Here is a 27,979-nt window from a genome sequence, read left to right as displayed (position 1 = left end):
CAAGCGTTTCTTGAGGTTCTCTGAGGGAGCGCTGTACGTATGTATTTATGTATGTGTGTATTGTTGATCTATGTAGCACTGTATGTATGTATTTATGTATGTATGTATTGTTGATCTATGTACCACTGTATGTATGTATTTATGTATGTGTGTATTGTTAGATCTATGTACCACTGTATATATGTATTTATGTATGTATGTGTGTGTTGTTGATCTATGTACCACTGTATATATGTATTTATGTATGTATGTGTGTGTTGTTGATCTATGTACCACTGTATGTATGTATTTATGTATGTATGTGTTGTTGATCTATGTACCACTGTATGTAGCATGTTAGTACCTGCACTAATGTAAAGCACTTTGGTCAATGAGAGCTGTGTTTAAATGTGCTATAGACATAACATTGCCTTGACATGACTGACCTCCACATCAGCGTCTGGTGCACAGAGTGGCGGAGGTGGAAGACGTGGTTGCTGACAGCTAGATTGTGTTCCAGGCGGAAGGGTTCCAGCACCACACCGTCACGCACCGGGAACGTCAGCCGTAGCTCATCTACCGGGTTTGCTGAAATCAACACAAACGTCGCATCGTGATGTTTCTCTTCCCAATATCGTTCCATTTTCACATCAGAATCCATGGTGTTAAATGACACCGACCTCTCATTGTGTCTTTGATTCCAACAAGACCCCTATCATCTCAATGTGTAGGAAGGAACTGCAGATGCTTTAAACCCAAGATAAACACAAAAAGCTGGAATTACTCAGCGGGACGGGCTGCATCTCTGGAGAAGGAATGGGTGACTTTTCAGGTCGAGACCCTTCTTCAGTCTGAGGAAACGTCACCCATTCCTTCTCTCTCCAGATGCTGCCTGTCCCGCTGAGTTATTCCAGCTTTTTGTGTCTATCCCCACCATGTCAAGCTGCTCCACCTGGTACTGTTCACATTATCTAAAGGGAACTAAGCACAGTGCAGCTTCATGCATCAGAAGTCCAATGACTGCTTTTCAACCTCGCCCGCCTCCCCAATATTATTCCGGAGGTTGGGATGACTCAGGCAGCTTTCATGGAGAACTGTCTTCAAATATCTTGCACCTGCCTCTCCTCCAACAAAAGCCTCAGCTTTCTCCATTTCTAAAACTAAGATGACTTCTACCATAGAGATACAGCGCAGAAACCGGCCCTTTGGCCAACTGAGTCCGCATCGACCATCGATCCCCGCACGTTAGAACTATCCTACACACACTAGGGATAATTTACACTTGTACCAAGTCAATTAATCTACAAACTTGCATGTCTTTGGAATGTGGGAGGAAACTGGAGCACCCGGGGGAAACTTACTCGGTCACGGGGAGAAGGTACAAACTCCGTACAGACAGCGCCCGTAGTCGGGTCAAACCCGGGTCTCTGGCGCTGGGAGGCAGCAACTCTACCGCTGTGCCACACTCTTGTTTACTCTTGCTATTTACTTGAGTTAAGCCTGATCACCAATCTTCTTGCCGTTGCTGTGCTCGGCTCGGTCCAGGTTGTACCCGTGTTAGTGCGTGACTGTACGATAGAGGCCGGTACTCACATGCTGGGGGAGGTGGGAGACTGTTCAGGTTAGGCTTGATGTCGGGGAGAAAGGGTGATTTGACATCCTGGGTTGGTGACATGTAAGGAGGAATGCTGTTTCCCGGAGTCATGGGCGGGGTTGGGTTGCCCGAGATGGGGGAGCTGGGGTAACCAGGCATAGATCTTGAAGGCTGCAAAATAAAAGTGGTTTAAATATGCAGCATAATATTCACAATGCATAAACCCTTCTAGAGGGCCAGAGACCTCAGTTGTTAGCATCTGCTGGCAACCATGCTCCTCTTTAACCTCATCCAGCAGAGTCAACAATGTCCCAAAGTGCCTTACCTCTCTGACATCATTCCTCTGCCTCTGCTCCCCCAACAAGGGTTTCTCAAATTTCTCAATAAAAAGTTTATAGACTTCAAAAAAAGTGAATTGCTTTTGGGTCAGATTCCTGGCCCTGAGTTTAGATTTGTAGTTGCCACGTGTACCCGAGGTACAGTGAACATCTTTCTTTGCAGATAATACTATACATAAATACAATCAAATACCCTGTCTGAGTGTCTCTTACTGTAAACTATGTAGACAGAGCCAATCATAGACAACATGCTGGAGTAACTCTGGGCAGCACCTGTGGAGAGGACGTTTCGGGTTGAGATCCTTCTTCAGACCCGAAACGGCACCCATTCCTTCTCTCCAGAGATGCTGCCTGACTCACTGAGTTACTCCAGCATTTTGTGTGTATCTTGGTGCGAACTAGCATCTGCAGTTCATTCCTGCAGGTAAAGCCAGTGTTAGGTGCAGCCACTCTGCTCTGCAGTTTTATGGAGCCTAGTAATGATCAGCAAGTCTACAGTCCATGTTTGAGGATCACTGGCTGACAGGTTAGAGGCACTGACACAGCCGGCACTGTCAGCAGGCAAGACCCTCTCTGGGATCACGGATAAAACTGGACGTGCAGCAGTTTTAAAAGACCGATGAAAAGTGTATCTGGTTTTTGCTACAGATCCCACGGTGTGTATGCAGTTGGTATGTGTACCAGAGGACATAGGTTTAAGGTGAGGGGGGGATAGATTTAATAGGAACCTAGGGGGCAACCTTTTATACATATAGGGTGGTGGGTGAATGGAACGAGCTGTTGGAGGAGGTAGTTGAGGCAGGGACTATCACAATGCTTAAGAAACATTTAGACCAGTAAGTCAAGTCAAGTCATTCTACATGGGTAGGATAGATTCAGAGGGACGTGAACCAAACGCAGGCTCGTGGGACTTGGTGTAGATAGGACATGTTGGTCGGCATGGGCAAGTTGGGCTGAAGGGCCTGTTTCCATGCTGTATGTTTTTCTATGCTATATAACGGTGAAGCTCAGAATGTAAGCAGTTTACTGATAGCTATGCACTTTGATAAATTGTGTCCATATGTTGCTCTGATTATGCAATGTTTAATTTTGGTTCATTCACTTGTAAAATAATATTTTACTGCAGTAATTCCACCAATTTCTATTCTTTGAAACTTCTAAATTATACGAACAATCTGTGCGATGTACAGACAATGTAACTCCTGTGAATGCTGAGCCTTGATGACTGTAGACAGAGCTGGACTGTTTATTGTTGGCCTTTGCTGAAAGGTAGAAGTACGTACGTACCCCAGTAATGTTGGCCGGGCTGTAGCTGCCACACATGAAGCTGTTACTCTGCCCGTTATATTTCTCAGATGGCTGTAAAACACAAAACCCCAACAAATGTGGCCATCAACAAAAGCAAACATTCCAGTACAAGCCCTCTCACTCAACATCAAGCTGACCAGTGGCACAGGGTTCACTGATTAGTACCGGGGTCAGAGGTTATGGGGAGAAGGCAGGAGAATGGGGTTAGGAGAAAGCACATTTTGAAGGGAAAGTTGGGAACGTCCAGATTCCGTTCCTACCTTGTAGTACTGGCTCATCGCTGCTGGAGGCACTGGGTACTGCCCGCTGCTTTGCTGACTTGACATCCTGTGTGCTGGGTAGTTGGGGGATGGGATGGACCGCTGGGGGTTGGAGGGTGGGTACTGGCTGGGCTGGCTGGGGTACTGACTGCTCGCCACGTACTGTTGACCAGGGTAGCTTTGCTAAGGGCACAGAACACAATCGCCTCAGTCACTTTGCCCCGCCTCTCATCAAAACAATTGTTCTGTGTAAAAAAGCTTTTAAAATACAAAACATGTTGCAAATTCATGATGGTCTAACAATAAGTAAAAGATTCACTTCATTGTGATTTTAAAAAAAAAAAAAAAAAATTCAACTAGAACCAAGAATTCACATAAAATGTTTTTGTTAGGCAGATGTGTCTTTCTGTGACTCAGGTACATGCTATTTCTGAGTATCGTCCAGTATCAGTCAGTCCTGTTAGACACCTAGTTATAAACCAGGTGTGTTTAACATCCAGCTAGTAACTAGGCTGGCCACTCATTATTATTTTCCAATTCATTACACCCTCCACATATCAGCCACCACTCTGGACATAAACTTGAACCTTTTTGGTTTACAAGCCATTTGCATAATGGAAACTTACCCTTACTGAATTCACAAATTACAGCCCAATAAATGGAGATTTGGAATCAAATCCATGTGCATGGAATTCATGTAGAAAAATCAGCAGCATGTCAAGAGAGAGACCTTCCTTCAATAATATCCAAGGCAGTGAGTCTCATTGGGAACAATTACCTGGCCCGAACCTTGGTTCCCTTCCCTCAAATATAAATGCTTTGATACATCACATTCTTAATCCAACGAGAGCACAACTTCTTTTGGCATTTGGGATTTGCAAGGAGCTGGGAGATGGAACAATGGCCCCCGGAACTACAGCAGAGGGTGGGCTGCACAACCCCAGCCCTGCATGTCTGACATGTGAGTTGTTATTGCCCTTTACCCAGATCAGGGCGTGCAGGAACAATGATCAGGACAGCAGCATGAATGTCCTCGTTACCTCACTGATGTATGGCCTCTTGACTCCTTGCCCAGGCATCTGCTGTGCGCTTCTGGAAGCTCCGTACCCAGGCTGGGGAATGCGCTGGCTTTGGGCACAGAACATGGGATTGATACCAGGAGATCTGGAGTGGCTCATGGACATGTGTGGGATACTCGACGGGCCCATCGTTCCAGCCATGCCTCCTGCGGTCATCCCTGTGGACATCTGCGGTGAGCCGCGGGGGCCGGAGTGATTCAGGTATTGGTTATTATAAGACTGCGCTGCACTTAGCTGAAACAAAAATCAAATGAAACATCAGGCAAGTGTTTTGCTGAATGTGTGAATGTCAAGTAGGAAGGCTGACATTTCTCAGCCAGTTAATGAGTCTCTTTGTCCATAACCACAGGGATAGGTTCATCAATGTCAGACCGACACTTCCTTGATTTGAGTTTTTCCCCCCCCGATGGTGTCAGACAACTGAACCATCCTATCAGCAACTCAACAGCAGCCCTGCCCTGTGTGGGATGGAACTGCAGATGCTGGTTTACACCGACCATAGTCACAACATCTCTGGAGAGAAGGAATGGGCAACGTTTCTGGTCGAGACCCTTCTTCACACTGGTGGGCACAGGTTTAAGGTGAGATGGGAGACATCTAAAGGAGACCCAAGTGTTTCCACAGATTCACCACCCTCTGAATAAAGAAATTCCTCCTCATCTCCTTCCTAAAGGTACGTCCTTTTATTCTGAGGCTGTGCCCTCTGTTCCTAGACTCTCCCACTAGTGGAAACATCCTCTCCACATCCACTCTATCCGGGCCTTTCACTATTCAATGCTGAATTGGACAATTCAGATAACCAGCCTTTCCTGTTTCTGATAGAACTGGCCGGTCTGATGTAAGATTATGATGTTATTCTCTCCATAAATGCTGCTGGATCTGCTGGGTATCACATAGAAACATAGACAATAGGTGCAGGAGTAGGCCATTCGGCCCTTCGAGCCTGCACCGCCATTCAATATGATCATGGCTGATCATCCAACTCAGTATCCCATCCCTGCCTTCTCTCCACACCCCCTGATCCCTTTAGCCACAAGGGCCACATCTAACTCCCTCTTAAATATAGCCAATGAACTGTGTGGCCTCAACTACCTTCTGTGGCAGAGAATTCCACAGATTCACCACTCTCTGTGTGAAAAAAAATGTTTTTCTCATCTCGGTCCTAAAATATTTCCCCCTTATCCTTAAACTGTGACCCCTTGTTCTGGAACATTCTACTTTGTTCCAGAGTTCCAGTGACTGTTGTGTGTCTCTCACTATGCCAACATTCTCCCCCTCTCTCCCTCCCTCCCTCTCCCTCCAGGTCAGGCAGAGGTACGCTGCATCTTACCGGTCCATACTGGCTCATCTCCTGGTTCTGCTTCTCCTGCAGAGCAGCCACAGTGGCGGTAGCAGTGGCTGTAGCAGTGGCTGCAGCAGCAGCAACAGCGGCAGCAGCAGCAGCAGCAGCGGGCTGCGTGAAGTGCGTGGGAGGTCGGGAATGCGATGGGATTCCCATCCCACCCGAACTATTTGGGCCAGTGGAGTAACTAAAAGCAGAGAGAGAGAGGGAGAGAGAGAGAGCATTAATGAGAAAGTCGGCGTGTATGATGCTGGTTTAAAGCAGAGTGTGGCTGGTCTGGTTCATCACCTTCCTCCATACGCTGCTCCTGCCGGGTAGTTTGGTCGTCCATACATACTTTGCTGCATGTATGCTTTGCTCGAGGCCGTCTCTGTGGCTGGGAACGCCTGCTGTCCCATGTACGGCGGGGAGTTCATTCCCGGACCGTTCCCGGGTATCCCGGACGTCATGTGATTCCCGCTGGAGTTCCCGCCCTGAGGCATAGGAGACCCTAGGACCTGTGGCAGGGGCAGCAGAGGTTTAACACAAGTGGCCATTCGGCCCTTCCAGCCAGCACCGCCATTCACTGTGATCATGGCTGATCATTCCCAATCATTACCCTGTTCCTGCCTTCAGTATATCAGTACATTCACAACATTCCTGACAGCCAAGCCTCAATTCTTGCTTACAATGACCCACATTTTCTCCACGCCGGTCACTTTACTGAAACTCCTCTTTGTGATAACTTAACAATTAAACAGATAGATCAGAGAACAGATTAGTTTAATTTAGAGATACAGCACGGAAACAGGCCCTTCGGCCCACCCAGTCCGTGCCGACCAGCGATCCCCGCACACTAACACTATCCTACACACACTGGGGACAATTTTACATTTACACCAAGTCAATTAACCTACAAACCTGCACGTCTTTGGAGTGTGGGAGGAGACCTGAGCACCCGGAGAAAACCCACGCAGGCCACGGGGAGAACGTACAAACTCCGTACAGACTGAGCCCTAGTCAGGATCGAACCCGGGTCTCCGGAGCTGTGAGGCAGCAGCTCTACCCGCTGCACCACCTGCATTGCTACCGAGGCAAATAAAACTCCGGTAATCCAGACGTCCTCTGGTGAAGGACTGGCAGATATCCCAGACTGCTTGACTTTATTCCAATTAATACTCCTACACACATTTAATTGATTTTGTTTATATAACATTTCCAACAAGCCCAGTAAATATAAATTGAGACTGGGAACTGGGGCCGCAGTGGGTGAGGTTTGGGAGATAATCAGCATGGGGGGAAGACAGATGTGGAACAACCCATAGTGGATCATCATGGCTTACTAATCTACACAGAGTAATGTCATAGAGTGTGGAAACAGGCCCTTTGGGCCAACGTGCCCATGCCAGCCAACATGCCCCATCTACACTAGTCCCACCTGCTTCACCTTAAACCTATGTCCCCTGGTTCTAGACTACCCCAACACATGGTGAGAGACTCTAACCACAGTAGAACCCTTCTGTTTTACTCCAGCACCCTTTCAGAAGGCTAAAAACACATTTACAATGTGACCTTTAGAATTACAATGTAGTTTCTCAGTACAAGAACTCCGAGATACAGTAATCTCACAACATTTAATATTCTGGTTTGCTATTCTTCACACCAAAGTGACAATGCTAACATTATCTTGTATCTGCGTACACCTCTATGCAGACCGAGTTTCTCCACAACCTACTTTCCTGCTTTTCCTTGTATTTAGACGCAACAAAGTTCGTTATTTTATCTGGATGATTCATACAGGCTAAACAGCTGATGTCCCGACACTGATATCTTTCCCATCTCTCCAGTTAGTTTGTCAATTCCCCTTGACCCTTGCCCAACCCTCCTTGCTCCCACCTCGCCCACATCTCTTCACTCTGTCATCGTTACTCTTCTGCATATCTTTCATTATTTGTTCTATATCTCCCATTTCCCTCTCCCCTGACTCTCAGTCTGAAGAAGGGTCTCGACCCGAGACATCACCCATTCCTTCTCTGCAGAGATGTTGCCTGTCCCGCTGAGTGACTCCAGCTTTGGTGTAAAGCAGCATCTGCAGTTCCTTCCTACACTATTTTGTCAGTGTTTTCTTTGCCAATTTTCCAATCTGACGTTGGGATAAGTGGCCTGTGGTTCCCTGCTGTCTCCAGCCCTTCCCATCGACTGGGACCTGAGCAGAACCAGGGCATATGGGGAGGTCACATAGATCACACCCACATCTCTCCAGCCAAATGCTGCAAGTCCTGTTGCTCCATTAGCCCTTCATCCCAATCACTGGTCCAATTCACTCCCTTCATTGGGTGGGCTTGCTTTACATTCCTCCCTGTGTTTTGTCTGTGATTTCCTACTTGTTATGGAATCTTTTGTCTTGTCTAACATGATGACAGATGCATAATATTCTATGCTGCTGCTATTTCCTTCATATCCACTTCCACAATGATGCATTTCCTTTGTTGTGCTGTATCTCTAACCGTATTCCACTGTGTGCTTCCTGAGCCAAGACCATTTCCCACAACTGTCCCTTCAGTCATAGTTCCGCCCACCTCCTCTTCCATTGAGCTGTGGCTGTTAAACATCAAGAATAGGTGACCCAAAACGTCACCCATTCCTTGTCTCCAGAGACGCTGCCCGTCCCGCTGAGTTACTCCTGCATTTTGTGTCTATCTTCGGTTTAAACCAGCATCTGCAGTTCCTTCCTACACATTTCATCTGCAACCTCTTTGATCCCATTCCCACTCCACTCCACCCCACACACTCGGTTTGATCCCATGCCCAGTTACTCACTACCTGGCCTTTCCCAGAGAACACTCACTGCCTGTGTGGTTTGGTTGTATCATTAATTCCGTTGTGAAGTGGATATTTTAAATGTCCGGCCTGCCATGTAACATGCTTGTTGGTTGGTTCGCTGTTCAACGTGGTGGGAGAGATGGAACTGACAACTCCTGACAAGGTCTAATCCCATTGCTGGTCATGAGGAATAAGAGTAGAAATTAGGCCATTCGGCCCATCAAGTCTACTCCACCATTCAATCGTGGCTGATCTATCTCTCCCTCCCAACCCCATTCTCCTGCCTTCTCCCCATAACCCCTGACACCCGCACTAATCAAGAGTGCGTGGTGAACTGGCCTCCACATGAGTGATGCTCACTCTCACAACTGAAGAGCCTGGTCTTCACAGAGGGCAGAGCTGGAGCAGAACGGTGGGAGTGAGGAGAGGAGAGGCGACTGCTTGCGGGGGCTCTCCCCCCTCCATCACTGTCGATACTCTGACTCTGAGCGTTGGGGTGGTCAGCGTGTGGTGGAACAGTAACGCGGGCTGCAAGGAAACAGGAATAAATATCCAGGCCAGCCCAGAAAGGGAGTGAGTTTTACCTGACTCTGGGAGGTGTTATTGACTCCCCATACTGTCGTTACCACAGAGAGCGAGGCTGGAGGCTGAGTGGAGCTCTGTTGCCAAGGAACAGAATCATTGTATGTGAATGAGCCATCACTAGGGAAGGAATGGAAAAGACAACAGCTGTCAGTGTGTGAGCAAAGCCTCTCTCTCTGTCTTGCAACTAGAGACAGAAAAACAATGTGCTTACATCTAGCAGCAGCAGGGTTATAAAACTCCAACACAATTCCGTTAGTCTATCTTCAGTTCAGTGTAGTTTATTGTCACGTGTACCGAGGTACAGTGAAAAGCTTTTTGTTGCGTGCTAACCAGGCAGCAGAAAGACAACACATGATTATACCCGATCCATTTACAGTGTAGAGATACATGATAAGGGAATAATCATGCAGTCTGAGATAGACACTGTGTGCTGGAGTAACTCAGGCAAGCTGCACAAGCAAAATATGAGATGCTGTCCCTCCAACTGGTGTTTAGGCTCACTGACAATGGAGACCGAGATCAAGTAGCACCTCATATTTCGCTTGGGTAGTTTACACCCCAGTGGTATGAACATTGGGTTTTCCAATTTCAGGTAGTCCCTGCTTTCTCCCGCCTTCCCCTCCCCTTCCCTCCAAACCTGTCCAACTGTTTCTTAAACATTGGGATAGTCCCAGACCCAACTACCTCCTCTGGCAGCTTGTTCCATACACCCACCACCCTTTGTGTGAAAAATCCTATTAAATCTTTCTCCCTTCACCTTAAACCTCTGTCCTCGATTCCCCTACTCTGGGCATGAGACTCTGTGCATCTACCCGATCTCCTGCCTTCTCCCCATAACCCCTGACATCCGAACTAATCAACAATCTCTCCACCTTAAAAATGTCCAATGGCGGCCTCCACAGCCTTCTATGGGAATGAATCTCACATATTCACCACCCCCTGGTGAAAGAAATTCCTCCTCATCTCCTTTCTAAAGATACGTCCTTCTATTCTAAGTCTGTGACCTCTAGTCCTAGACTCTCCAACTAGTGGAAACATACTGCCAGCCTCAAAAAGGCTGGCAGTATCATCAAAGACCCACACCATCCTGGCCACACACTCATCTCCCTGCTACCTTCAGGTAGAAGGTACAGGAGCCTGAAGACTGCAACAACCAGGTTCAGGAATAGTTACTTCCCCACAGCCATCAGGCTATTAAACCTGGCTCGGACAAAACTCTGATTATTAATAACCCATTATCTGTTATTTGCACTATCAGTTAATTTATTCATGTGTTTTGTAGGAAATGCCTACTATGTTCTGTTGTGCTGAAGCAAAGCAAGAATGTCATTGTCCTATCAGTGACACATGGTAATAAATTCACTTGAACTGACATCCTCTCCACATCCACTCTATCCAAGCCTTTCACTATTCGGTAAGTTTTAATGAGGTCTCCCCTTCATCCTTCTAAACAGCGGTGAGTACAGGCCCAGCGCCGACAAACGCTCCTGGTGTGTTACCTGGCGGCGTGCGTGCGTGTGTACGTGCGTGTGTGCGTGTGTACGTACCTGTGCGTGTGTACGTGCGTGTGTGCGTGCGTACCTGTGCGGTGTGGGCGGGAGCGAAGGCTTCATGGAGTTCATGGAGGGCGGGCCGGGCTGCTTAACGGCCGAGTTGTTGGAGCGGCTACCCTGGTGGTGGAGGAGGAGAAGTCTACGCAGGTCCTCGCTCCACGAGGTGAGCAATGCTGGAACGCAAGCAACGGGCAAGTCAGTCAACACCAACACAAACCCAAACACAGGCCACCACCTCCATAGACACAGCACTGAAACAATGCAGCAACAACACACACACACACACACACAAACAAAGTACATGCAGCGCCTACTCAGAACACACCCAATGGGCCGAATGGTCTAATTCTGCTCCCGTGTCTTTATAGTCTCAAAGTACTGGCCTACATTTTATACCTCAGCGGGTCAGGCAGCATCTCTGGAGCGAAGGAAATGGGCAAAGTTTCGGGCCGAAACCCTTCCTCAGATGCATCTCTGGAGAAACGTTTCAGGTCGAGACCCTTCTTCAGGCTGAGACTCGTGGGTAAGGGAAATGAGAGGCATGTCCCAGTCTGAAGCAGGCTCTCGACCCAAAATGTCACCCATTCCTTCCTTCCAGAGATGCTGCCCGTCCCGCTGAGTTACTCCAGCATTTTGTGTCTATCCTCGGTTTAAACCAGCATCTGCAGGTTCTTCCCACACAACCTGCAAGTCTTTGGAGTGTGGGAGGAAACCAGAGCACCCGGAGAAAGCCCACGTGGTCACAGGGAGAACATGCAAACTCCGTACAGACAGCACTCTGGTGCTGTGAGGCAGCACTGTACGCACAGTTTCAATATCTATTCACGGAAGCACTCCGTACTTTGAAGTTGTGTCGTTATTTACACACCTTGAGCTATTGTGTTTATCAGACTGAGGTCTTCTCCCCACGACCTCCTGGCTACCAAGCACAGATATATGGACCAGCTCGCAAGGTGGTGCCCGACCCACCAACTCTGTGGCAGAACCCCAGGTCAGTATCGAAAATAGACACAAAATGCTGGAGTAACTCAGCGGGACAGGCAGCATCCCCGGAGAGAAGGAATGGGTGACGTCGCGGGTCGAGACCCCTCTTCAGACTGAGAGTTAGGGGAGAGGGAGACAGAGATATGGAAGGGTGAGGTGTGAAAATGAGACATGAAAGGGGAGGATGTCAAGAAAAATGTGGAGTAGACCATTGTCAGGTATGGGTGACCATAGAAACATAGACAATAGGTGCAGCAGTAGAGGCCATTCGGCCCTTCGAGCCTGCACCATTCAATATGATCATGGCTGATCATCCAACTCAGTATCCTGTACCTGCCTTCTCTCCATACCCCCTGATCCCTTTAGCCACAAGGGCCACATCTAACTCCCTCTTAAATATAACCAATGAACTGTGTGGCCTCGACTACCTTCTGTGGCAGAGAATTCCACAGATTCACCACTCTGTGTGAAAAATGTTTTTCTCATCTCGGTCCTAAAAGATTTCCCCCTTATCCTTAAACTGTGACCCCTTGTTCTGGAAACCATGAGTGTTGACAGAGCTTGTCTCTGGCGCTGTGAGAGAGGCAGCAATTCCAACTTTGCTGCCTGTAAGGATTAAGGAATCCTCCAACATGTAGCAGGTGTACTGTAGTGCACCAGGTGAGGTCAGGCTGACACAGTGGATGGAAACACACAGTATCTCTCCTCAGTCACATCTACTCAGCTGTCTGTCACCACAGGCCAACCCCGCCCCTCCCCACATTCCCGAGGGCAAGTCACATGCTGTATCAGTCACGGGAGAGCAAGGAAAGGCAGCTCGTCGCTGCACCTCACTCACTCCTTCCCTTAATTACCCACTCAAATGAAAAACAAATCACTGCCAAGAACCAGGGAGACAAACGCCCCATTTCCGGTGCTGCTGTTTGGGAAAACTCAGATTATTTTACACCGTGTAGAATTTGTGACATATCTTCTTTTTTAATCCTCATCTGAAGATACAATTCAACCTCTGCAGCAAAGTGTATGTTTTTTGGCTGTGATTCTGACCTGCGAATGTATGCTGACTTTGCCGACTATGAGTCACATTTACACAAACAAAGTGGTTCCACCCAGGGAGGAACATGGTGTTTCCTTTGTTCCTGGCTGTTCCGGTACATGTGGTCCAGAGTCCAGGCAGATATCAGTCAGATGGTGTGTACACTAATGTGCTCTCTGCTGGAAACACTTTGGTTCTGCAGGGCCAGGGCAGATATCATGGCCCACACAATGATCCATCACCCAGATCTCTGTCCAGACTTATAAAGCAAGACAGACACACAGAGTGCTGGAGTAACTCAGCGGGTCAGGCAGCATCTGTGGAGAACATGGATAGGTGATGTTTCACAGAGTGCTGGAGTAACTCAGCGGGTGCTGCAGCATCTATGGAGCTAAGGAAATAGGCAACGTTTCGGGTCGAAACCCTTCCGGGTTTCGGCCCGAAACGTTGCCTATTTCCAGAAGGATTTCGGCCCGAAACGTTGCCTATTTCCTTCGCTCCATAGATGCTGCTGCACCATAACTCAGCGGGTCAGGCAGCATCTGTGGAGAACATGGAAAGGTGACGTTTCACCGAGTGCTGGAGTAACTCAGCGGGTCAGGCAGCATCTGTGGAGAACATGGATAGGTGACGTTTCACAGAGTGCTGGAGTAACTCAGCGGGTCAGGCAGTATCTGTGGAGAACATGGATAGGTGACATTTCAGGTCAAGACCCTTCTTCTGTAGACCCAAGCCGAATCTGAAGAGGTTTTCCCCCTCTCTCGTGAGAAATCTGCAACGCTCTCTCTCGTTGCTCGCCCCTCTATGAATCCTCCTGCTCTCTGGTGCTCTCTCATTTTCACACCTTACCATTCCTTATCTCTAGACTGATGAAAGGTCTGGCTCTGAACCATCACTTATTCCTTCTCTCCTGACCGGCTGAGTTACTCCAGCACTTTGTGTTTGTCCTCGGTGTAAACCAGCATCTGCAGTTCCTTCCTCCACAAATACTACTGGCTTATGTTTGCAGACTGGGGCCCATAGAGTGTCAGAGTGGCTCCGACAGTGGCTATCACTGTCTAGACACGACACATACAACGACTGTCCAGTGGCCACACAAGTGGTGCAGCAGCTGGATGTTAAGGCAGATGTGAGGAGACTTGGCCCTCACCCAATGACAATGACATCCCTCTGTCTGCCAACAAGCCCGATGTCCAGCACCCAGGGGCATGACTACACAAGGATCAGCACCCACACATCCAGCTCGCTGGCCATTCCCTGACATGCCAAACTTTCTCATCACCAACAAAAACTGTCACAATGAAACATCTAAAGCTCAGCACCAAACCCAGCAACAGTCTGAAGAAGGGTCTCCTTGGCTCCACAGATGCTGCCTGTCCCACAGAGTTACTCCAGCACTTTGTGTCTATCTTCGGTTTAAACCAGCATCTGTAGTTCCTCCGTTCAGCATCTAGAATCAGTTATACAGCACAGAGAGAGCTTTACCTCCCACATCCCAAGGTTTATTGTCACGTGTACTGAGGTACAGGATATTGTTGCGTGCTATCCTGAGTCGGTACCAACAGTGGTACAATGATAAACACACACAAAAAAATGTAACACAAACATCCACCACAGCATTCATCACTGTGCTAGAAGGCACAACATTGGCCAGTCCTCCTCCATTCCCCACCGTGGTGGGACCTCAACCCTCCACAGTTGCCGCTGCTGTGGGCGTCCAGTGTATAGATACATAATCAATTAGTGCAAGGTTTGTAGATGAAGTGTGGACGGTAGAATCAGGGGGCAATTGTGGGGCGGAGCCACTGCCTCACAGCATCAGAGACCCAGGTTCAATCCTGAGCTTGGATGCTGTCTGTGTGGAGTTTGCACGTTCTCCCCGAGTGCTCTGATTTCCTCCCACATCCCAGAGACGTGCGGGTTTGTAGGTTAATTGTCCATCTGTAAATTGCCCCCTAGTGCGTAGGGAGTGGATGAGAAAGTCGGGTGGATGAGTGCCTCTGTTGTGTGTTAGCCAGACTCAACTTGTCCACGCTGCATCTCTACACTAAACTCATTCAGAGGAATAAGGAGCAAGTCAAAAACTTCTGAAAATACATTTTTACAATCTCTTTTATGCTTTGCAACCATAGATAGCTGATCGATGGAAGACAGAGGCTCAACTTCTGCAGCCAGTGGATGCATAAACATACGTACGTACACAAAGCCAGCAGAGTTATTTGATAATTCCTAATATGGAGCAACAGAGCTGTCGTCAATGAGCTCACTGTGGGGGGGGGGGGGGGGGGGGGGGAAGGAATGGCAAATATGTCCGGATGATATTTCATATAAACAGCTCCACAACAAGTAGCTGAAACATTTGAAATGGCCCTTTCTTTACATAAAGTTCACCGTGTGGCAAAGTCCAAACCGAGACACGACTGATCAAACACCAGTCCATGTTTAATTCATGACACTTTGCTGTGACTTGTCACAGTGCGGAGATACCCAGGTAACAAGCGTTCTGCCCCAGTAGGTTTTGCATTGCAAATTCACCTGCTCTGGGCAAATGGCAAACAAGGATCTCCTGAAGTTTCCAACAGGTTTTTTTGACCTATATTGTCAAGTCATGAGCGTTTTATTGTCAAATCTCCAAGTTAGAACAATGACATTCTTACTTACAGCAGCACCACAGAATCAGGTCATAAGGAATAGGAGCAGAATTAGGCCATTCGGCCCATCAAGCTTACTCCGCCATTCAACCACGACTGATCTATCTCTCCCACCTAACCCCATTCACCTGCCTTCTCCCCATAACCCCTGACACCCGTACTAATCAACAATATGCTTCAAGAAGAATATGCTTCTGTTCTCAGCATGCAACCACTCCCAGCTGCGTCACACACCGTGTTTAAGAAGGAACTGCAGATGCTGGAAAATCGAAGGTACACAAAAAAGCTGGAGAAACTCAGCGGGTGCAGCAGCATCTATGGAGCGAAGGAAATAGGCAACGTTTCGGGCCGAAACCCTTCCGGGTTTCGGCCCGAAACGTTGCCTATTTCCGAAACGTTGCCTATTTCCTTCGCTCCATAGATGCTGCCTGACCCGCTGAGTTACTCCAGCACTCTGTGAAACGTCACCTATCCATGTTCTCCACAGATGCTGCCTGACCCGCTGAGTTACTCCAGCACTCTGTGAAACGTCACCTATCCCTGTTCTCCACAGATGCTGCCTGACCCGCTTAGTTACTCCAGCACTCTGTGAAACGCCACCTATCCATGTTCTCCACAGATGCTGCCTGACCCACTGAGTTACTCCAGCACTCTGTGAAACGTCACCTATCCATGTTCTCCACAGATGCTGCCTGACCCGCTGAGTTACTCCAGCACTCTGTAAAACGTCACCTATCCATGTTCTCCACAGATGCTGCCTGACCCGCTGAGTTACTCCAGCACTCTCGCCCACACTTGCTCCACCCTCCCCTAACCCCCACCTCTCCACACCAATGTCCAGCCAGAATCACAAGAAGAACCACAACAGGTGCAGAATAAACCGGCAGCAGATGGGATTGTGATCTACGATGAATAAAGTAACACAATGAAGAGCAAATGCCTTGTGAAGCTCTGTGTGCATGGCCCAACCTAATCTCACCCTGCATGGCCCAGTGTCAAACTGCAGCTGATATTGACACCGATTACTACACTAGACAATGCTATTTAAATAACTGCTGCTCCAGTAGCTGTCAGTGGTTGGTGGGGGATGGAGGCTTTTACCATGTACAGCCAACAAGCCCCACCCCTCAGCAGTGGCCCTAGAGCGATCGTCCACACCCACCCGGCCTCACACATGGACCCCAGAAGCAACTCACACGTCCCACAGTATAGATGCACACTCCCAGTGTGTGCACTTGAAGCTTGACACACTTACCGGCCCCGACACACTTACGTGCCTCATCCCTGACACTTTCACCCGCTCCTGGCCTTTACACACTTACCCACCCTTGCCTTTACACACCTACACCAGTCCCACCCTGACACACTTACACCTGCCCACTCTGACACACTTACACCCGCCCACCCTGACACACTTACACCCGCCCACTCTGACACTTACACCCGCCCTGGCCCTGACACACCTACACCAGTCCCACCCTGACACACTTGCACCCACCCTGGCCCTGACACACTTACCCTTACACCCCCCACCCTGACACACTTACACCCACCCTGGCTTTTACACACTTACACCCGCCCACTCTGACACACTTACACCCGCCCACTCTGACACACTTACACCCGCCCACCCTGACACACTTACATCCGCCCACCCTGACACACTTACACCCGCCCACCCTGACACACTTACACCCGCCCCACCCTGGGAGATGAGAGAATGACCAGGATACGAGTGGTCTTTCACTCTTGGTTGTGAAGGTCACCACTAACACCAGCCACAAATACATTCACAGCCAGCTCAGTAAAAGCAGCAACACCTCCCCCTGTCCAACCACCCATTTTACACCCAATATTACATTAAACTGTGCCCCACAGTGTGAAATAAGAAAATACTGGAAATGCCCAGCAGTTAGAGCAGTACCCGTGGGGCAGAGAGTTCAGGTCAGTGACCCTTCCCTCGGATGTAAGTTCACGGAGCTGCAGTCTTCCTGCTGTTCCTCTCGCTATAGAGTATAATTAATCCAGTCACGCATGTAAAAATATATTTGGATTGATAGGGCAGGTTTAGGTACATGGTTTAGGGGGATATGGGCCAAACGCAGGTGGGTGGGACCGGTGTAGATGGGGCATGTTGGTCAGTGTGGGCAAGCTGGGCACACACAATCCCGCTGGACGTCCAAATGTTGATCAAATGATAGTACCTACATCAATATCCAAGGTGCCCTAATCTTGACATTTTATCTTCAATCTTCACTGGAGCAAGCTGACCCTCAACTCTTACAAAAGGAGTCTGTTAAAGGAGTGAAAAGTCAGGTCCTAACTTACACCTGTAATTTCATAGAAACTAGGAACTGCAGATGCTGTTAGTACACAAAAGGACACAAAGTGCTGGAGTAACTCAGCGGGTGCAGCAGCATCTAAGGAGCGAAGGAAATAGGCATCGTTTCGGCCCGACCAGTGGGTCCCGGAGGTTTTTGTCAGTCTCCCTACCTGCAACCTCCAGGAACCGCACGGAAACCTTGGGTGGGGCACAGAGTCTCCAGAGGTTTCCGTTCAGGTTTCCTAAATGGGACAGGGGCATAACTCATCCATATTGACCTGAGCTAATCCAGTTTGAGGTGCAACCCCTTTACAACCAGCAACACCGCACGGTTCTCCAGTGGAACTCGCATTGGGGCGAGCGCAGGGGGCCCAACACAACACTGTCACATCACTGGCCCAGAGGTATCGCAGTAGGAGGGAGAGGGCTGGAAATCATTCACCTCCTGGAGCTGCAACAACCCTCGGCTGGAACCAACACCCCCCCCTCCCCCCCCCCCCCCCCCCCCCCCACACTCTGAAGAAGGGTCTCCACCCGAGACGTCACCCATTCATTCTCTCCAATGATGCTGCCTACTGTCCCGCTGAGTTACTCCAGCATTTTGTGTCTTATCTGATTTAAACCAGCATCTTCTGATTCTTTCCCACACACCCCCCCCCCCTCCCCCTCTCCCCCCCCCCTCTCCCTCCCCCCCCCCCTCCCCCCCCTCCCCTCCCACACTTCACCCGCCCCCCTCTCCCCACCCCTCCCACTCCCCCTCTCCCCCCCTCGACAGCAAGTTGTGCAGCCTACACTTGACTTGACCTGGCGGGAGCTGGGCAGAGAGCCACCTGTACAGGTAAGTAGCAGCGGGGTTAAAATTCCACTGCGATGTGTAAGTTTGGGTGTAGCCACTGACTGGTGTTAATGAGTAACAAGGGCCCAGTGTCACCATGTCACCGATACAGGGAAGCAGTAAATACCCGGCGGGTGAACAAATAAATCACTTCATGCAAATCTACCCGATAACAAACTGAGGACCAAGCCCAGAACAATGGAATGGAGTAGACTTGACGGGCCGAATGGCCTATTGCTGCTAGCTGGCCAGAACAATGGCAGCTTACAATGTGAACTGTACCTGCGCACACCACCCAATCAGCAACACAACCACAAACAGCAAAGAGGGGGGGGGGGGGGGTGGGATGTTCCCCACTGATGCTGCCTGACCCGCTGAGTTACTCCAGCACTGTGTCTTGTATTGGTATGAACCAGCACCTGCTGGTCTACAAGAGCAGAGGTAGCAAATTAAGGCCATTCGGCCCCCATGCCCACTGCATGATAGGACAGGAAGGGCGGGAGGGCAGGGAAAGGGAGGTATAGTGTGAGGAATAGGTAAATGCAGAGGAACAACATTATCTCCATGTCCACCTCAACAAGCCCCTTACACCGACAGACACAGAGTGCTGGAGTAACTCAGTGGGTGCAGCAGCATCTGTGGAGCTAAGGAAATAGGCAACGTTTCGGGCCAAAACCCTTCCGGGTTTTGGCCCGAAACGTTGCCTATTTCCAGAAGGATTTCGGCCCCGAAACGTTGCCTATTTCCAGAAGGATTTCGGCCCCGAAACGTTGCCTATTTCCTGTGAATCCCGCTGAGTTACTCCAGCACTCTGTGAAACGTCACCTATCCATGTTCTCCACAGATGCTGCCTGACCCGCTGAGTTACTCCAGCACTCTGTGAAACATCACCTATCCATGTTCTCCACAGATGCTGTGTGACCCGCTGAGTTACTCCAGTACTCTGTGAAACGTCACCTATCCATGTTCTCCACAGATGCTGCCTGACCCGCTGAGTTACTCAAGAACTACCAGCAGTTTGCTGCCTCTCAACATCATTGACCAGGTTCCATTCCCGAGTGCTGTCTGTGTGGAGTTTGCACGTTCTCCCTGTGACCGTGTGGGTTTTCCCCAGGTGCTCCGGTTTCTTCCCTGATTGGCTGGTGAATGATAAACATGTGGGAACTGGTTAGAGAGCTGGGGCAAGTTGGTGAGAGCGCAGGGAAGATGTACGAGGATGTTGCCAGGACTCGAGGGTCGGAGCTACAGCGAGAGGGTAGGCGGGCTGGGACACTATTCCGGGGAGTGCAGGAGAACGAGGGGTGACTTTATCAATCTTATCATTGGCTTCTGTAAATTGTGTGATTTCACCGGGTTGTGAGTTAAACAAAGCATTTCACTCGGTACATGTGGCAAGTATCATTGGATCATTGATTGAATGGGCAGAGCAGAATCGATGGGCCGAATGGCCTCATTATGCTTCCATGGCATGGTCTAACACATCAGGCCAGCCCACCCCTAACAATGCTGCCCGATACACACACACACAACTCAGACACACACACATACACGCAGAGACACACACAGATACACAACTCAGACAGACACACACACAGACAGACACACTCACACGCAGACAGTCAGACACACACACACTGCCCAATACACAACCACAACCCCCTTCCCCCCACACACACACACACAGACACTCACACACAGACACACACCACTCACAGACACACACCACTCAGACAGACTCACACACACTGCCCAAAACACAACCACCACACAACCCCCTTCCCCCCACACACACACACCCAGACACACACAAATACACACACACACACACACCCACTCACACAGACACACACACACACACACACTGCACACACACACACACACACACACACACACACACACACACACACACACACACACACACACACACACACACAGACACACACACACACACAGACACACACACCAATACACAGACACCACTGACAACCTGGTCTGAAATGCTGACGATGAGTTTAAATGGCATTGAGGATTCAGGCCGGTTTGACGTTGGAAACAAGGTGGAGCCGGGAATGGAGCAGCGGGTGCGGGAGCGACTCACCTTCACCGCCGCCGCCGCTGCAAAAGTTACACACCCAGGGCCGCACATCCCCGAGGGCAGCGCGGACCCCGCGGCACCCTGCACCCCGACACCCTGCACCCCATGTCCCTGCACCCCGATACCCCGCCACCCCCCCACCCATATCCCGCACCCTGCATCTCGCACCCCCTTTTGTCCCGACCCTCTGCCCGTGTGTGTGAGCCCCGGCCCCGGCTCCCACCCCCTCCCTCCCCGGTATCGCGGCCACAAGCCCCGGGACTCACTCACTCACTCACTCACCCGCCCAGCGGCCGCTGTGTCCCGGGGCCGGGCCGGTGTCAGCGCTGCTTCATGGCCAAAGCCGGGGCCCGAACCGTGTAGACCGGGGGCCGGACAACAAAGGACCAAAGCACCCCCCCACTCTCCTCCCCCCTGTCTGTGTCTCTGTCCGTCTGTCTGTGTCCGCCTCTGTATCTGTATCTCCCTGTCTCTGTCTCCCTCTCCCTCTCTGAGCCGCTCCTCAAGCACCGCGCTTACTCACCAACCTGCAACCTTTGCTCCCCCCCCCCCCCACACACACACACACACACTGGGAGAGGAGCAGAGATCCATGCGGCTCATCGCGGGCGGGGCGGGGGGAGAGACGGAGGGAGGGTGGAGGGGTGGGGTGGAGAGAGGGAGGGAGAGAGGAGGGGGGGAAGGTAGAGGAAGGGAGGAGGAGAGGAAGGGAGGAGGAGGAGGAGGGGGATCAGTTTAGTGTTACCAGACTCTCACCGTACAGCTGTGCCCTCTAGTGTTGGCCTCTCCTCCCTGTGAAGGAGGGGTTCTGACTGTCGACATTATCCACCAATCTCCGACACTCAGATCTCCTCTCCACCTCCAATATTCCAGAGAAAACAATCCAAGTGTCCAATCTCTGAACCTCAGCAACATTCTGTAAACCTCCTCTGCACCGTGTCCAAAGTCTGCACATTAGTGTTAATGTAACTAAAGCAGTGTACCATCATGTACTAACCCAAATACCACCAACCCTGGTCGTGTGGCAAATACAGATTCTATCTATCTATCTATCTGTAATGGGGGTAGCCAGAACTGCACGTAATACCCCGACCATCGTGACTCCCTGTCTCTTGTACTCAACACCCGGACCGATGGAGACAAGCCTAGCCCAACGCCTTATTTACCCCTCTACCTGTGATGCCACCTTCAGTGAGCAATGAACTTGTACCAAGATCCCTCTACAAATCAATGCTGTGCTGCCCTTGGTCTCATGGTCTTGCCATTAACGGTACACTCTCTCCTTACATTGGACATCCCAGCGTACAACCTCGCACTTATTCGGGTTAGACTCCATCTGCCATTTCTCTGCCCATTTCTGCAGAAGATCTACAACCTGTCCACCTTCCTCACTGACCTCAGCTCCTCCAATGATGGTGTCGTCAGCAAACTTGCTCCCCGACCATCTGCAATTACATCTGGGTAATTTCAATGCTATCTCTAACACCAGAGGTCCCAGCACAGATCTCTGCACAACTCACCGACCTCCAGCCAGAAGATCTGCCTTCCACCACAACCCTCTGTCTTCCACGACCAAGCCAGTTGCGAATCTCAACCAATGCATCGTGAGATCCATATGTCTTAATCTTCTGGATCAGTCTACCATGAGGGACCTCAACAGCCGTGCGAAAATCCATGTAGACAACATCCATGGCCCTACCTTCAGTAATCTCCTCTGTCACCTCTCACAAACCTCAGTTATTGCGACACGACCTCCCGTACACACTACAATGTAGAATAACCCTAATTAGCCCATACTCTTCAAAGGGGAGTAAATCCTATGAATGTATCTTCGGTAAATGTGACCCCAGCACATTCCCGCCTCTTGATCCGAGCCTCACTGCTGTGTCAACCAACCTCTGTAAGAAGGATGCTGTTACTCTAGAAATAATGCAGAGAAGATTCCTAGAATCCAGGCAATGTTTAGATGCCAACCCAGGCATCTGCAGCCACTTCCTATCAGACCCAGGGAGTAGGTGAGTGGTCCAGGGGACATTTGCTGTGCCTCCTATCTCTTGTTCAGTCTCATTCTCCCACCGTGTAGTTTTGCCTCAATGATGCTGCCTCTTTAGATTCAGATGGAGGCACACAGCATGGAAACAGGTCGTTCGGCCAAACTTGCCCATGCTGACCCACATGTCCCATCTACACTAGTCCTGCCCCTGTTTGGTCCATATCCCTCTAAACCGTTCCTATCCATGTACCTGTCCAAGTGTCATTGTTATGGTCCCTGCCTCAAATACCTCCTCTGGAAGTTCATTCCATACACCTACCACCCTCAGTGGAAAAGTTGCCTCTCTGATTCCTGTTAGCTTTTTCCCCTCTGACAAACCTATGTCCTCTGGTTCTTGATCGGGAGTCTCTACTCTGGGTTAAAGGCTCCGTGCATTCACTCGATCTGTTCCCCTCATGATGTTATCCACCTCGTTGAGATCACCCCTCATCCTCCTGCGCTCCAAAGAATAGAGTCCCAGCCGAGCCAATCTCTCCCGAGAGCGCGGGCCCTTCAGTCCTGGTAACACACACATAGATCTCTGCATTCTTTCTAGATTAACTGCAGTGGGACCGGATCCGTCACCTATCCATGTTCTCCACAGATGCTGCCTGACCCGCTGAGTTACTCCAGCATTCTGTGAAACGTCACCTATCCATGTTCTCCACAGATGCTGCCTGACCCGCTGAGTTATGGTGCAGCAGCATCTATGGAGCGAAGGAAATAGGCAAAGTTTTAGGCCGAAATCCTTCTGGAAATAGGCAACGTTTCGGGCTGAAACCCTTCTGGGTTTCGGCCCGAAAAGTTGCCTATTTCCTTAGCTCCACAGATGCTGCTGCACCCACTGAGTTACTCCAGCACTCTGTGAAATGTCATCTATCCATGTTCTCCACAGATGCTGCCTGACCCGCTGAGTTACTCCAGCACTTTGTGTACTTTTTTATAACCAGCCTCTGCAGTTCCTTTTCACTACAGGTGTTGGTTGTTCCCGGCCTCACCTGTGACAGGTCGGAGTCACCTCCAGCACCTTCCTTACCTGCACACTTAGGGCTGAAACGCTCCCTGTGGCCGGTGCAAACCGCCAGCAGCCGGTATCCCAGCTCCACATCATAGCCTTGCTGTGTCGACACATGACTCACAACCTGTTGACAAGGAGAGCAGTGGATCAGTGCACGGCCACAAGGCTAGCACAGCCTGGCTGGTGAAGGCAAGGATGGGCCGAACAGCCTCATCATGCTGCACTCAACAACACCCTATGTTGCTGCCCAACCAGACATTACTGAGTTTAGATTCAGTCATCATTGTTGCGTGTACAAGGTTCAGCTTTTAGAAACATAGAAACATAGAAATTAGGTGCAGGAGAAGGCCATTCGGCCCTTCAAGCCTGCACCGCCATTCAATATGATCATGGCTGATCATCCAACTCTGTATCCCGTACCTGCCTCCTCTCCATACCCCCTGATCCCCTTAGCCACAAGGGCCACATCTAACTCCCTCTTAAATATAGCCAATGAACTGTGGCCTCAACTACCCTCTGTGGCAGAGAGTTCCAGAGATTCACCACTCTCTGCGTGAAAAAGTTCTTCTCATCTCGGTTTTGTTGCGTGTGTCGACCAGTCAGTGGAAAGACAATACATGATTTACTGTGCTTTAAACTTTAGAGATACAGCGTGGAAACACCAGGTCCGTGCCGACCAGCGATCCCCGCACACGCTAACACCATCCTACACACCAGGAACAATTTACAATTTTACAGAAGCCAATTAACCTACAAACCTGCACGTCTTTGGAGTGTGGGAGGAAACCGGAGCACCCGGGGGAAACATGCAAACTCCACACAGACAGCACCCATAGTCAGGATGGAACCCGGGTCCCTGACACTGCGAGGCAGCAGCTCTACCCGCTGCACCAGCGGACTGCCTCGCCTATTAGTTAAATTGTCTGTCAGTACACAGTGTGTCTGGGTGGTATCAGCATGGATTTATGCTGCTTCACCAAGGGATCTACAGGAGGTGCTGCCTCCATTATTAAACGAGAGAGTCAAGAATGATTTATTGCCATCCGGTCTGAAACAGAACAATTACATTGTAATTCGCAGCTCCACAGTTCAAGGCATGGCACGGTGGCGCAGCGGTAGAGTTGCTGCCTTACAGCGAACACAGCGCCGGAGGCCCAGGTTCAATCCCCACCACGGGTGCTGTCGGTACGGAGTTTGCACGTTCTCCCCGTGACCTGCGTGGGTTTTCATCCGAGATCATCGGTTTCCTCCCACACTCCAAAGACGTGCAGGTTTGTAGGTTAATTGTATTTGGTGTAAATGTAAATTGTCCCCAGTGTGTGTAGGATAGTGTTAGTGTGCGGGGATCGCTGGTCGGCATGGACTCGGTGGGCCGAAGGGCCTGTTTCCACGCTGTTTCTCTAAACTCAACTAAACTGAAGAAATGAAACAACCATGTGTTTGGTGAAGACACAGGAGCTGCGGATGCTGGAACAAGGAACAATACACAAGGAACTCATTGGGACAACAGCCTCTGTGGAGGGAAACAGTAAAATGAAGGTATCGCAGACTGCAAATTCTGGAATCAGCCTGAAGAAGGGTCTCAACACAAAACATCATCTGTTTATTCTCTCCACAGATGCTGCCTGACCCGCTGAGTTACTCCAGCACTCTGTGAAACGTCACCTATCCATGTTCTCCACAGATGCTGCCTGACCCACTGAGTTATGGTGCAGCTCATCTATGGAGCGAAGGAAATAGGCAACGTTTCGGGCCGAAATCCTTCTGGAAATAGGCAACGTTTCGGGCCGAAACGTTGCCTATTTCCTTAGCTCCATAGATGCCGCCTGACCCACTGAGTTACTCCAGCACCTGTGAAACGTCACCTATCCATGTTCGCCACAGATGCTGTGAAACGTCACCTATCCATGTTCTCCACAGATGCTGCCTGACCCGCTGAGTTACTCCAGCACTCTGTGAAACGTTATTTAAATGGGCTTCCAAAAAGCTGTCAATGATGGTGGTCGGAGGGAGTTACTGACTCCGGAGGGAGCTCCTGGAAGTCATAAGGTCAGAGGTTATGGGAGTAGAATTAGGCCATTCGGCCCATCGCCATCCTGTAACCCCTGACACCCGGCTGCAGCACCTTACTGCCCTGGGCACAGAGTAAGCTGAATAGGAGACAGGCATCATGTGAGTTGTGTTGTTCCCTGTCCTCACCAGCTAATCACTCACCGCCCTTACTAGTGAGTCAGGAGAGGCCACGTAATCTGTGACTCAGAGCCAGGCAGTGTTGTAAACTGTGGTCCTAAACATTACATGACAGAGATATCATTCGAGTGGGAGAGGGCAAAACTCTGGCTAGTGGATCAACAAATAATGGGGATTCAATGCAGGGAACTGTGGTCTTGTAAGTCTGTGGCAGTCCTGAGATATCAAAGGCTCAATTGATGGTCCGTGAAAAAATAGTCAATGATAGAGAGTGAAAGGGCTTTACGCCTACAGGCCTGGACCAGTACTGAGGGCAGGCAGGGGGTGAAACAGGCCATTCGGCCCGCCTTGATATCCTATGATATTCCTTCTTTCTTTCCCATCCACCTTGGTCAGTGTGACTGTGGGGAGGTGATACAGTCCAGGTGTGCAGGGCCCAGGTGTGGTCACAGCTGGAGTACAGAGGGCACCTCTGCATCCTAGTCCAGACCACAGAGGGCGAGTTCTGTACCTCCATCATGGGGGGGTCGAAGGAGGGGGGGGGGAGAGAGGGGGGACAGAGAGGGGGGGGGGGGGGGGGAAGAGGAGGTGAGAGGGAGGAGACAGAGTGGGGGAGGAGGGGGAGCAGAATTAGGCCATTCAGCCCATCGAGTCTGCTCCACCATTCAATCATGGCTGATCTATCTCTCCCTCCTAACCCCATTCTCCTGCCTTCTCCCCATAACCCCGACACCCGCACTAATCAAGAATCTGTCAATCTCCGTCTCAAAAATATCCACTGACTTGTGGCCTCCACAGCCTTCAGGGGCAAAGAGTTCCACAGATTCACCACCCTCTGACTAAAGAAATTCCTCCTCATCTCCTTCCCAAAGGAACATCCTTTAATACTGAGGCTGTGCCCTCTGGTCCTAGACTCTCCCACTAGTGGGAACCTCCTCTCCACATCCACTGTGTGCAGGCCTGTGTGAATGAAGACAGGTTTGAGTTGTCATCTGTGGCCGTACCGATAAACATCCCATCAGACTCTGCTCAAAGGCTCGTTGGAATGCACGTGGATCATCACACCAGTCCAGCAGTTCCTGGGCAGCGGTCTGGAAACTTGCAGGGTTCTGTAGATGCTGTGAGAGAGAGAGAGAGAGAGACAGAGGTCTTCAGCAGCGACCAGACCATTTATTACACAGAGCAACACTTCCTGTAATTCGAAGGTACACACAAAACGCTGGAGTAACTCAGCGGGACAGGCAGCGTCTCTGGAGAAAAAGCAGTGGGTGATGTTTCGGGTTAAGGCCCTTCTTCTGATTCGGTGAACACCCGGTGACAAGTCTCCACGTATTCAGGGACAGTTTCTTCCCGGCTGTTATCAGGCTGTTGAACCGTCCTCTCACCAACTAGAGAGCGGTCCTGACCTCCCATCCACCTCATTGGAGACACTCGGACCATCGTTAATCGGACTGAAGGAGGGTCTCGACCCGAAACGTCACCCATTCCTTTATCTCCAGAGATGCTGCCTGACCCGCTGAGTTATGGTGCAGCAGCATCTATGGAGCGAAGGAAATAGGCAACGTTTTGGGCCGAAATCCTTCTGGAAATAGGCAACATTTCGGGACGAAACCCTTCCGGGTTTCGGCCCGAAACGTTGCCTATTTCCTTAGCTCCATAGATGCTGCTGCACCCGCTGAGTTACTCCAGCACTCTGTGAAACGTCACCTATCCATGTTCTCCACAGATGCTGCCTGACCCGCTGAGTTACTCCAGCACTGTGAAACGTGACCTATGGTTCTCCACAGTGCACTCACCCGCTGAGTTACCTGCACTCTGTGAAACGTCACACCATGGAGCCGATCGTCTGTTTGCTGGTTCGTGCCTGTCCCCAGGGAAGCCAGGATCGTGTTTTGCATGGTCTCCTGTCCAGCTGGTGTTCATGGTCTCGGCCGCTGTCCGCCACGCGTCCACTCTCTCCTTCACAGACCAAGGC

At 50.2% G+C, this 27,979-nt stretch overlaps 1 protein-coding gene across 3 annotated transcripts in view; it reads right to left on the bottom strand.

The window, feature by feature from the left end:
* LOC129713410 (zinc finger MIZ domain-containing protein 1-like) overlaps positions 1–27,120 on the bottom strand; it is a 48,056-nt gene extending 20,936 nt beyond the window's left edge. The window contains exons 1-11 of one of the 3 annotated variants that reach the window (XM_055662450.1): positions 27,009–27,120; positions 23,833–23,938; positions 10,869–11,013; positions 9,287–9,404; positions 6,189–6,397; positions 5,889–6,087; positions 4,520–4,792; positions 3,480–3,662; positions 3,199–3,270; positions 1,573–1,744; positions 426–567 (exon numbers count right to left, since the gene is read on the bottom strand). In XM_055662450.1, coding sequence (XP_055518425.1) covers positions 426–567; positions 1,573–1,744; positions 3,199–3,270; positions 3,480–3,662; positions 4,520–4,792; positions 5,889–6,087; positions 6,189–6,397; positions 9,287–9,404; positions 10,869–11,013; positions 23,833–23,938; positions 27,009–27,023 — 1,634 coding nt within the window. In that variant the 5' untranslated portion in view covers positions 27,024–27,120. Of the gene's footprint in view, positions 1–425; positions 568–1,572; positions 1,745–3,198; positions 3,271–3,479; positions 3,663–4,519; positions 4,793–5,888; positions 6,088–6,188; positions 6,398–9,286; positions 9,405–10,868; positions 11,014–21,046; positions 21,197–21,291; positions 21,440–23,832; positions 23,939–27,008 lie in introns of those variants that run through there. The other 2 variants (XM_055662451.1, XM_055662452.1) reach the window with 2 other exon arrangements.
* Between the last annotated feature and the right edge of the window lie 859 nt (positions 27,121–27,979).

The sequence above is a fragment of the Leucoraja erinacea genome, chromosome 35, assembly GCF_028641065.1.
Source record: "Leucoraja erinacea ecotype New England chromosome 35, Leri_hhj_1, whole genome shotgun sequence".
NCBI classification, from domain to species: Eukaryota; Metazoa; Chordata; class Chondrichthyes; order Rajiformes; family Rajidae; genus Leucoraja; species Leucoraja erinaceus.
The sequence above is the reverse complement of the archived record's forward strand: the minus strand, read 5'-3'. Positions and strand labels throughout refer to the sequence as shown.